Raw genomic sequence first — 12,065 nt, 5'->3', positions numbered from 1 at the left:
GATTAAGAAAGGGGTGTCTGTCACGACTCAGGTTTCAAACACTTATTTGTGTAGGTTGGTTGGCTTCTATCAAAATATACCTTGGGTTAGAAAACAGTTCTTTCTCTCTTTTTTCCAGGAGTCTGTCTCTCCATACCAAGCAAATGGCTTTTTCTTTCTGCGCCCATCACATTCCTCCTCACTTTTCCTCTGCTATATTTAGGGATTTTGTTGTTTATGCTACCAGCAGAAACAGATCCTGCCTTGCCCTCACTGGTTCATTCTAGGTTTACCATTTATCTTTTTCTTTCTTCAAATGAGCTCAACTCGTGCCAATAAGATCAACTCAACAAGATTTCAAGCGTTGCATACTATAGGCTTGATTGGCTTTCACCATTAAACATAAGTTAGCGTCACTACTTCAGTTCTACCAGCATCTGAGGTACTAACTAGGGACCAGATTCTCCAGTCTGCTAAGAGCGCTTTGCACCTTGTAAGCAGCACAAAGTGGCTTTAAAATGGCTAGAGATAACTGGTATTGAATTCCCCTTCTGTAGGGGAACTCACCATCATCAGAAAGCTGATAGAGGCAATTCTGCTACTTCCTGTACCAGCCTCCCCTCTTCCTTATATAAGAGGAGGGGGAAGGGTTATGTGAGCTGTATTTCAGGGCTGGGCCCCATGGCGGAGTGGAGCTCCCTTATATACTTGTTCATCCACTTGCGTAAGTTCTGTTACAGACTTTAGGCCTTTGGCAGCAGTTAGAGTAGTCTCCCTGCTGCTCTAATTTCTGCCAGATCCTAGTGATTGAGTATTAGAAAATCAAAACTGGCTCCCTGCAGCTGCCACACTCCGTTTTATATGTCCACACAACCCAAAGTGCAGAATTGGGTCCTAAATGTTTAGGACCATGATTTTGAGAAGTCATTGGTTTTTCACCAGACTGTCTCTTTATTGGCTGTCATTTATTCCTTATATACGCTAAATCAGTTCAGGATTGTTCTTTCTGTATCCTTAGAGGTCTTCTAGCATTCTTCTTAATATCAAATAGATGGGGAAGCATAAGATTTGTAAAGGACATAATAGGGGAGAGACCTCAGTACTGATGCAAAAAAAGTTTATTAATAAAACAGTTATAATGTATTATAATTTTAGGTTATTATGTAATTGGCTTCACTGTTACTGAATTTTAGGCCACTGTTATTTTCATACGCAAGATGCTTGGGGAATACAATAGCTCACATGCTTATGTTTTTTGGTTAATCTGGGTTCATTATAAAATAATGAAATGTTCAAGCTAATTAAGGAAATTCCTAGGAAATGTCTGCATTCTGTCATCAGTGAGAACAAAGTGTCAAAGAGGATGACACCACCTTGCCTGTAAAACTATATTTATTACCTTCGTGTGTGTTCACAGACTCTTGTATGCAGCTTTATAGCTTCTGTTTTGTTTTACCATTCTGTACTATTTTCTTTTTACATTTATCCTTTGGAAGATGTATATAAATGTTAGTAATTGGGATTTTGACCTTGTATAGAGTATTTGATAAGTGTCTTCAATTGCAAATTGTGAACATACAACAAATACTAGGTTGTAAATCTAGGAACCATTTGCTCAAAAGGCAAGCAACCAAGAAGACTCATTTATGGTTGATAAATGTTTTATGGAAGATATTGGTTACTTCTAACTCATGTTTCTACTCAAAGGTGAAAACCTTTGTTGTCCTTCAAATGCTTAATATGTGTGACAGGGTTGGGCCGGATGGCTACAGGAGAGTAATAGAAGGCAGATATATTAGCCCCAGGTTAAGTAGGTCCCTTTTCCCTGGGTAAGGTAACAGGGAAGTTTCCAGAACAATCAGGAACCTTCTGGAGACAATTAAGACAGACAGGCTGATTAGAACACCTGCAGCCAATCAAGAAGCTGCTAGAATCAATTAAGGCAGGCTAATCAGGGCACCTGGGTTTAAAAAGGAGCTCACTTCAGTTTGTGGTGCGCGGGTAAGGAGCTGGGAGCAAGAGGCGCTAGGAGCTGAGCGTGAGAATGCATACTGTTGGAGGACTGAGGAGTACAAGAATTATCAGACACCAGGAGGAAGTTCCGATAGTGAGGATAAAGAAGGTGTTGGGAGGAGGCAATGGGGAAGTAGCCCAGGGAGTTGTAGCTGTTGCACAGCTGTTCCAGTAGGCACCTAGACAGCTGCATTCCACAGGGCCCTGGGCTGGAACCTGGAGTAGAGGGCGGGCCCGGGTTCCCCCCAAACCTCCCAACTCCTGGTCAGACACTGGAGGAGTTGACCTGGACTGTGGGTTCATAAAATGGCCAAACTGAGGGCTGCTGTGAAGCCCCAAGGCGAGCAAATCCGCCAATAAGCGCAAGACCCACCAAGGTAGAGGAGGAACTTTGTCACATATGCTATAAGCTTATTTTGACATGTATATTTGCAAATATTGTATATGTAAATGTGGGCCTTCATATAATCACTGCGTGATATCATTATATGAAAAGTTTCAGAGTAACAGCCGTGTTAGTCTGTATTCACAAAAAGAAAAGGAGCACTTGTGGCATCTTAGAGACTAATCAATTTATTTGAGCATAAGCTTTCGTGAGCTACAGCTCACTTCATCAGATGCATACTGTGGAAAGTAAGAAGATCTTTGTATACACACAAAGCATGAAAAAATGGGTGTTTACCACTACAAAAGGTTTTCTCTCTCCTCACCCACTCTCCTGCTGGTAATAGTTTATCTAAAGTGATCACTCTCCTTACAATGTGTATGATAATCAAGGTGGGCCATTTCCAGAGGCATATCAGAGGCTCGTTCACCTGCACATCCACCAATGTGATATATGCCATCATGTGCCAGCAATGCCCCTCTGCCATATACATTGGTCAAATTGGACAGTCTCTACGTAAAAGAATAAATGGACACAAATCAGAGGTCAAGAATTATAACATTCATAAACCAGTCGGAGAACACTTCAATCTCTCTGGTCACGCGATTACAGACATGAAAGTTGCGATATTACAGCAAAAAAACTTCAAAACCAGACTCCAGCGAGAGACTGTTGAATTGGAATTCATTTGCAAATTGGATACAATTAACTTAGGCTTGAATAGAGACTGGGAGTGGCTAAGTCAGTAACCTATTTCCCCTTGTTTTTTCCTACCCCTCCCCCCCCAGATGTTCTTGTTAAACCCTGGATTTGTGCTGGAAATGGTCCACCTTGATTATCATACACATTGTAAGGAGAGTGATCACTTTAGATAAGCTATTACCAGCAGGAGAGTGGGGTGGAGGGAGAGAAAACCTTTTGTAGTGGTAAACACCCATTTTTTCATGCTTTGTGTGTATAAAAAGATCTTCTATACATTCAACAGTATGCATCCGATGAAGTGAGCTGTAGCTCACGAAAGCTTATGCTCAAATAAATTGGTTAGTCTCTAAGGTGCCACAAGTACTCCCTTTTCTTTTTGCATTATATGAAAAGTAAGATATTTTACGTACAAATATAGCTAAGCCATTTGATGCTATAACTGGTTACTAATGTAAGAAGCCATTTGAGTATAGAAATTATTTACATTAATTGGGAAATTAGTTAGTTACCTGGCAATGCGTAAGCAGCTCCTTATCAAGCTCTTAAAAACCAGAAGAAACTTTCCAAGGATGGTACAAAGAAAAGACAATACTTTCTTTGACCATTTACATTTAAATACTCTCTTTAAGAATCTTTTATATTTAAAAAGGCTGTTTTAAGACCTGAAAGACCTGAAGACTATTTTAAGAGCTGACTATTTCAAGAGCTTTTATATAGGAAATAGGAGTATTTTGACTCATTTGAAACGTAATTTCTGCTCCTATTAAACACTGGCGGATCTAAAGGGGTAGCTCAGAAAATGAATTGATTTAAAAGAGAGAGTTAAAACTTTAAATATCAAAAATCAATATACCCATAAAGCTGAAGAAGAATAACAACTCTGCTACATATGCAATAGCAGCTTTAATATTCACGAGCTGAAGATGGTACCAGCACAGTCCAATAAAGATGTTGAGCCAATGGAAGATGACAGCAGCTGATATTTAAATCCAGCTATACCCCTGAAAGAGGTCTGTCTTCCATCTTCAGCAAGGCCATGGAAAAAGAAATATATATAAATTTCTCTGAACTGAAACACACTCTCTTGTGCTTATACCCTTACCCTTATGTACTGTTACACACACGTGCTCACTTACACTCCAGCTCTCAGCGCTCATCTTAGTTTAGACTGTTAATTTAATCTTTACAAGCAAACAAAAAACAACAAGACAGCTAAGAACAATAAAACAACAGCACAGTATCAAGAGGAAGCAACCTTCCCAACCCACCACTGCTTCTGCAATGTCATCACAACATCGAGAATTCAGCATCACTGGTGAGATGGAGTTTGCCAAAGCACTGCCAAGGGATTAGATTTAATTTGTTCTTGGACTAATTTTAACGCAATATTGAAATTCTATTATAATTTCAGTGGTTAACAGCTTTTAGTGTTAAACCCCAGATTGTTTAAACTATATTCCTGGAAAAGAGACATAAGCAAATATTGATAAACGGAGAGAAGTTGTGGGATTTAATTTGAGTTTAAGATCATTAATATCAATTTGCATGTCTTGACCACTGCTTGAATGGCTTCTTTTAAGTAAAAAGAAAAGGAGTACTTGTGGCACCTTAGAGACTAACCAAGTGATTTGAGCATAAGCTTTTGTGAGCTACAGCTCACTTCATCGGATGCATACCTTAATCTCTAAGGTGCCACAAGTACTCCTTTTCTTTTTGCGAATACAGACTAACACAGCTGTTACTCTGAAACCCTTCTTTTAAGTAAACAACTTAAATACCTTCTTTAGGACTTATATATATAGGACTTAAACTGACTTCCATGATTTCAGTGGGAGTTAAGCACCTAAATATTTCTGAGCATCTGGGCCTTAGTTAAGATCACTCATCTTTCTTATTCATAATAAGATTCACAGATCAATGACATTGAGTCTCTATGCAGCCCTGGAGACAGACCAGACCTATCAATTAGAGACATGGGATGTGTGGCTCCACCTCTGAGGAACCACCAGTTTTTCATCTGTCTCTTCAGCTTCAGGCAGGCAGACCATCTCCTCCCTGCTGAAGAGCAAATTTGAAGAAGAGGAGGAAAAACAGGCTTAAAGTCACTAGGCTGTCTTGGTCTGCTTTTATCAGCACAGGGGGATTCCCTTTCTCTTCAGAGTCACTGGGACTCTTCATGCCCTGGCTCATCCATGTGGAGTTCAACCTAGTGGAGAAAGCTAAGAAGGCCAGATGCTGTGTCTCCTGTATCTCCCCTGGATAGAGATTTGTGCCTTCTCTGCAGAGACTCAGGCACCTCTCAAGTGCTAAGGCTAGGATACAGTTTTCTATGGCCTCCCCCCTCAAGCAGGAGAGCTTCCAAGAAGCAGCAGCAGCCCTTCAGCTGCAAAATCACCCTTGGGACAGGTAGCAGCCCCAAGAATGATGGCTCCTTCTTCCACACACCCGCATCTGGCAGGAACATAGGTTAAAGTAGAATATCAAAGGGCCAAGGAAGCTCCCCTCCTCCAGCTGCTGGAGCCTCTGCTCACAGCCCTGAGTGTTGACCATGGAATAGCTGCCCAACCTCTCCCACGAGGTTGCTGTGGCAGCAGGGAGCTACTGATAGGGATGCAGAGCAAGGAGAGCCTTTAGCCAAACCTCCCTCCATTCTGCAGCCTTTTCTATGATTAGCTTATTATCTCTGACAATTTCAAAACTTTTTCCAAAACCTTTGAGTTAAAAAAGAAAAAATCATAGAAACTGACTCAGCCTCACAAACAGTTTCAAACAGTGACAAACTGATATTTTTCAACAGAAACATCATGTTGATATATTCCCATCCAGCTCTACTCAACATCTCGTTCTGTGCATCCACCCCAGACTTAATTTATAGAATGCAAAGCACTCCTGCCCTATGTCTGAGAATCAACCAATACTTTTTATATGGCACCATAGACCTATTAAAATGTATATAGCAGCTTAGAATACATCTGCTCGGAGGGTCCTTGGCCATTTTCTTTTGACATATAAACATACAGGGGAATGTACTATTCCTGTGAATTCTGTCCCTTCAGTTGGTTGTGGTGGAATAATGATGCAGTACTGGAAATCTGTAACATGATTGGATGCGGGTATTAGTTTTGTTTTCTTCTTTTGAAGTGCAAATATGACTTTTGCTGGATTTGCCTAGAAGAATGGAAGAAGCACAGCTCTTCTACTGGAGGCTATTACAGGTGCACTCGCTATGAAATCATTCAGCATGTAGAGGAACAGTCCAAGGAAATGACAGTGGAGGTAGGAGATTAAACTGTATTGGCTACAATAAAATACTTAGGCTGTAATTTTCTGTCTTGCCTAAGATTCTGAATTGGTGTTCCTGAGAAGAATTTGTTAGACTTTAATTTTCCCACTCCTAGGTCCACAGTGGGAAAAAAGTGAATTATAACTCTAAATATCATATTGAGATAATAGGAGGAAAATACTGTCTGGCTTGTGTTATACTGGGAACAAAGACAACTGGGTTCTCGATTCTGGTACTAACAAACTGTGTGATGTTGGGAAAGTCACTTCATCTCTCTCTACCGTGGTTACCATTCTGTGCAATGAGTGTAGTAGTACTGTAATTACCCGCTGTGCTTCAGAGGACTGTTATTTGGCTTAATCGATGTTTGCAATGTACTTTGAGGACCACTGCTTAAAGATTGCTCTATAGCAGGGGTCAGCAAACTCTCAGAAGTGGTGTGCCGAGTCTTCATTTATTCACTTTAATTTAAGGTTTTGCGTGCCAGTAATACATTTTAACATTTTTTTAGAAGGTCTCTCTCTCTATAAGTCTATATATTATCTAACTAAACTATTGTTGTATGTAAAGTAGACAAGGTTTTCAAAATGTTTAAGAAGCTTCATTTAAAATTAAATTAAAATGCTGATCTTACGCTGCCAGCCCGCTCAGTGACCCGTATGTGATTAGGTTATCATTTAAACACAATGATAAAAGTTAGTGTACCTTTAATAGAAAATTATACCAGAGACTATCAACTTGAAATCTAGTCAAAACTAAAAATAACAAAAAAAGTTTCAGGTACCACACACCCACTTGTCAGACATTCTGCCAATTTCTGTTGTTTTAAAATCACACTTCCCTATTTTAAATTTTTCAGTTGCTATGCAAGAAACTCACAAAAAAATAACTAAAGACAATTCTAGCAAGGGGATTAACATGCATAACTTTATATTCATTGGTACTACTCGTGCTTAAAGGGACTACTCACATCCATACAGTGAGCACGTACTTATGTGCTTTACTGGGTCAGTAAAGTACTTTAAAGAACTACTATTTATTTCCAGCAACAAAAGGGTTCTACTCCCATTACTTTCTGATCCCAAAAGAGAATGGAGGTCTCAGACTAATTTTAGATTTCAGAACTCTAAGTAGATACATCAGAAAGTTTCAGTTCAGAATACTATCCTCTGGCTTTGATCATTCCCTCTTGTCTACTCTGGATTGGTTTGGTGCTCTCAGTCTCACTGGGTCACATCCATGTTAAACCTATTATAATGAACACAACAGAAAGAAGCGGATCTGTTTTTACACATTCACTACACACACACACACACACCATATTTAGCAGCAAACCACTATGGTTTGACTAAATAAATATAGGAATGGACTTTTATGAAGGTCAGAACTTCAATATGGGATCAACTGTCTAAGTCAGGGGTCGGCAACCTTTTAGAAGTGGTGTGCCGAGTCTTCATTTATTCACTTTAATTTAAGGTTTCGCGTGCCAATAATACATTTTAATATTTTTTAGAAGGTCTCTTGCTATAAGTCTATATATTATATAACTAAACTATTGTCATATGTAAACAAGGTTTTCAAAATGTTTAAGAAGCTTCATTTAAAATTAAATTAAAATGCTGATCTTATGCCGCCAGCCCGCTCAGCCCATTGCCAGCCTGGGGTTCTGTTCACCTAGGCCGGCAGCAGGCGAAGCGGGGCCTGCAGCCGGGACCCCGGCTGGCAAGGGACCGGCAGCCAGAACCCCAGATTGGCAGCGGGCTGAGCAGGGCTGGCGGCCAGGACCCCAGACTGGCAGTGGGCTGAGCGGCTCAGCCCGCTGTCAGTCTGGGGTTCCATCCGCCAGTTCCTGTCAGCCAGGGTCCCGGCTGCCAGCCCCACTCAGCCCGCTGCCGATCTGGGGTCCTGGCCCTGCCCACATAGAGTGGGTACCTACCTTCTCCCTGGTTCTGGCCCATTTTCTTCCTCTCTCTCTGCACTGAAATGAGGGTGGGAGTGCACTGAGCACAGGGCTAGGGGTGAAGGAGCAGGCTGGGGGTTGGGTTGTAGGGTCTGGCCAGGAGCTAGAATGAGGGAGGGGGCTCAGGGTTGGGGTTTGGGTGTGGAGTGCTTACCTGGGCAGCTCCCATTTGGTGTGAGAGGTGGGGGTGGGAATGTGGGGGGTGCAAGAGTCAGGACATGAGGTGTGGGGGGTGCAGGAGTCAGGGCAGGGGGCTGGGAGATGTGAAGGGGGTGCAGGAGTCGGGATGTGGGGGGCTGGGTATGTGTTTGGGGTACTGGAGATAGGGCTGGGGTTGTGGGGGGTGCAGGGCAGAGGGCTGGGTGTGTGTGAGGAGGTGCAGGGGTCAGGGCAGAGGGCTGGGTGTGTGTGAGGGGGTGCAGGGGTCAGGGCAGGGGGCTGGGGGTGTGGGCTGGGGTTGTGGCGGTCCTCCCAGCCCCCCGTCTAGAGTGGCTCACGGCAGGGGGCTGGAGGGGATATGCCTTGATTCCACCCCACGGCCCCATCCCCACCTCTTCTCCGCCTCCTCCCCAGAGCAGCGAGCACGCTGCGGCTCCGCTTCTCCCTCTCCCCCGCAAGGGCTATCAGCTGATCGGCGGCAGGGAGAGAAGAAGGGCCAGGAACACAGCACCTGGGGGAAGAGGCCAGGGAGGGGGAGCTTGCTTGCCCTGCAGCAGCAGCCAGCAGGACCAAGCTTCTTCACCCTGCCCCTGCGGGGGGGCCGGAGAAGAGCGGGCCGGGGCAGGCAGGATTTTTAATGGCACTCTGCTGCTTGTCGGGGTCCCAGCCTGGGTTCAGCAGCAGGCTGAGCGGGGCCAGCGGCTGGGACCCAGAAGGCAGCAGTGTGCCATTAAAAATTGGCTGGCATGCCGTCTTTGGCATGCTTGCCATAGATTGCCGACCCCTGCTCTATAGACACACAATCTCAATTCCTCAGTTCTGATGGCTGTATCTGTCAGACTTCTGATTTCAAAACATTACCTTTCTGTCTGATTTAGACTATTCCTGGGGGAATTCTGCGCCACTGTGCAGTGCAGAATTTTGCAAAAATTAATGTGCACACAGAATTTCCTTTCCCCCACAGAAATGGGCTACAGTGCTGCTGGCCACCACTAGGGGCCACTGGACTCTGCAGAGCCCAGCTTGCACATAGAAGACACTGTTGTAGGGAGGGGGAAAGGGAGGGAGCTGGAGCATTCCCGGCAGCTACAGTTCCCTGAACGCTCTGAGAGAAGGACGCGACTTGCAGGAAACTCCACACAAACCTGGGATCGAGCATCAGGCTGTTTTTTCCTCTAGATCCCTGAGGGCGGGTGTCTAGGCTAGGGGGCCCCTGCAGATGAGCTCTGGGGCGGAAGGGAGTGTGGGTGTCTGGGAGAGGGGGCCCCTGCAGCTGGGCTCTTGGGGGAGGGAGACAGGTGTCTGAGCTGGGGGCCCCTGCAGCTGGGCTAGGGAGGGAGGGGCTTCAGGTGTATTAGCTGGGGTCTGGCCCTGCAGCTGGGTTTGCTGGGGGGGGGGGGGGAGGAGGAGGTGAAACAGGAACTGTGTTGTCATAGGGGTTTCTTTAACTCTCTACTCTTGGAAGAATTTTTTGTGTGTATGTCTGTATTGCTACAGACAAACTTGCTGAAAGGTATTTTGAAATAAATTACCAAAATAATTGAAACTGGCATGATTATATAGTGTTATTTTGACAAATAAAATTGGCAGAATTTTAAAATTTTGTATAATTCCTCAAGGAGTATGTCTTAAACAGTACCCATTACCATGGTATTTGTATATAAATGTCTAATGTTCCCAGCTGAAACAGCTGACTATAGTTTTGTATTTGCTGATGATTGTGAAAATAATATAAGTCTAATAGACTCTAAATGAATGATTCATGTTTGAGTTCTTATTTTCTAGGCTGAAAAGAAACACAGACGATTTCAAGAGCTTGATAGGTTTATGCACTATTACACGAGGTTTAAGAACCATGAGCTCAGCTATCAGGTATGGTCCAAACAGTTTCTAGTAAATTTTTCCCCACTTTATTAGTCCAGAAATTAGATGAATTTGTTGAACTTTATTTTTGTCCCTTTTTTTAGTTAGAACAGCGCCTTCTAAAAACTGCCAAAGAAAAGATGGAGCAGTTGAGTAGAGCTCTCAGTGGAAGTAAGTAGTTTGTTAGTATTTACTGATTTATAATGGTGGTTTGAAGTCAAATATCTCTTTACACTAAAAGAAAAAATTTTGTTCTTCAGATTTTTCTTTACTTATATTGATGCCTACAAGAAACGATATATTTCAGACTGCTATTTCTGTACATTTAAGGCTTTGAACTTTCAGCCTTTGTCAGTCCTCAGTTCATCTTGATAACTTGAGTTTGAGTCCTTTGTTGTTAAGGAGATAACAATTCTCTTTCAGTGTTTATGTGCAACAGCACCCCACACCTTATTCCATGTATTTATTTAAAATATGTGGGAGAAGGGACAAAACAATGTTGAAATTGCTTGAGGAAACAGTGAAGTATGAATTTCAGACTTTTAATGGTATCTTACATTTATGTAGTGACTTGCACTCTGAAGGATCCCAAGGTGCTTTAGGAACTACAGCATGTATTCTATATAGAAAGAATCACTTGCTTCTGAAATGCAGTCACCTTTAGGGTGAGGAAAGGTGATTTGATTCAACCAGTGCACAGCACAGTGCACAACTTGTTATATGTGAATCTGTTCTGCATCAGTTTATTTTCTTACTTTGTAGAGAAGTATACCCATAATAAAGAAATAGTCTTGATCCTCCAGTGAGCTCTGCGTGTACGTAGGGGTTGCCCACGAGGAGCTCTTTGCAGGATCATGGGCATAAGTCTGTATTGAAACTGTATGAAGACAACCTGCTATGTCACCACCTGCAAGAGTGGAAATTCAGACCTGGTCAGGTCGTCACTGCTGGCAGTTTTACCCAGCTGGCCCAAGTGAGCAATCTTATCTGTCCTTCTGGATAAGCCTTTTATTGATAGGGCTCATTAGAGCCTATTACACAGTGTAATTTCTCATTCTGAAATGTTAGTGTAAATAAAATGTGGTAAAAGCTTCTATTAGGAAGTAGAATAAGCATATGAGAGGCTAAATACACCCAAGGAATAGATCACTTGAATTAGAGAGAAGCTAGTGATACATAGTTAGTTTTTTTACCATAACCACACTTACCCATTTACAGTATGGACTGGATTTTATTTGGAAAATATTTCTGATCTTACATAACTTGTACTTCTTTTGGGGGAAACTCTCATAATAAAACTAATGAGGTCAGCAGAAAAATGTTTTTACAATGCTTGTGTTACTGAACAGCTGAAGGAGGCTGTCCTGATACCACTTTCATTGAAGATGCAGTACAAGAGCTCCTAAAAACTCGCCGCATTCTCAAGTGTTCTTATCCATATGGATTCTTTTTGGAACCTAAAAGCACAAAGAAAGAAATATTTGAACTTATGCAGGTAAAATAAGTATGTTTTGCTTTTTATGACCCAACTAATTTTTCTTGTAATACTAGTTATCCATCTGGCATGTTTTCTGACTACATAAAATTCTTAAACTTAGTTCAAAATGACAAAGATATGGGAAAAAATGTGTATAATGAACTGTTTATTTTGCTGTAACATTTAACTCATTGTTGGGTCAATATGACTTTGAATTCTGTCTTTAGAGGTTTTAAGGCTACAA

The 12,065-nt window shown here is 42.3% G+C and overlaps 1 protein-coding gene across 7 annotated transcripts in view; it reads left to right on the top strand.

The window, feature by feature from the left end:
* Positions 1–12,065, top strand: part of ANKIB1 (ankyrin repeat and IBR domain containing 1) — a 168,044-nt gene that overhangs the window by 138,909 nt on the left and 17,070 nt on the right. For all 7 annotated transcript variants that reach the window (XM_077808107.1, XM_077808110.1, XM_077808111.1 and 4 more), the window contains exons 12-15: positions 6,221–6,355; positions 10,267–10,353; positions 10,449–10,515; positions 11,694–11,839. In XM_077808107.1, the coding sequence (XP_077664233.1) occupies positions 6,221–6,355; positions 10,267–10,353; positions 10,449–10,515; positions 11,694–11,839 (435 nt within the window). The remainder of the gene's footprint in view (positions 1–6,220; positions 6,356–10,266; positions 10,354–10,448; positions 10,516–11,693; positions 11,840–12,065) is intronic.

Source organism: Eretmochelys imbricata, chromosome 2 (assembly GCF_965152235.1).
Source record: "Eretmochelys imbricata isolate rEreImb1 chromosome 2, rEreImb1.hap1, whole genome shotgun sequence".
Lineage (NCBI taxonomy): Eukaryota > Metazoa > Chordata > Testudines > Cheloniidae > Eretmochelys > Eretmochelys imbricata.
Note: the sequence above shows the minus strand (reverse complement) of the source record. Positions and strands in the feature narration are given on the sequence as shown.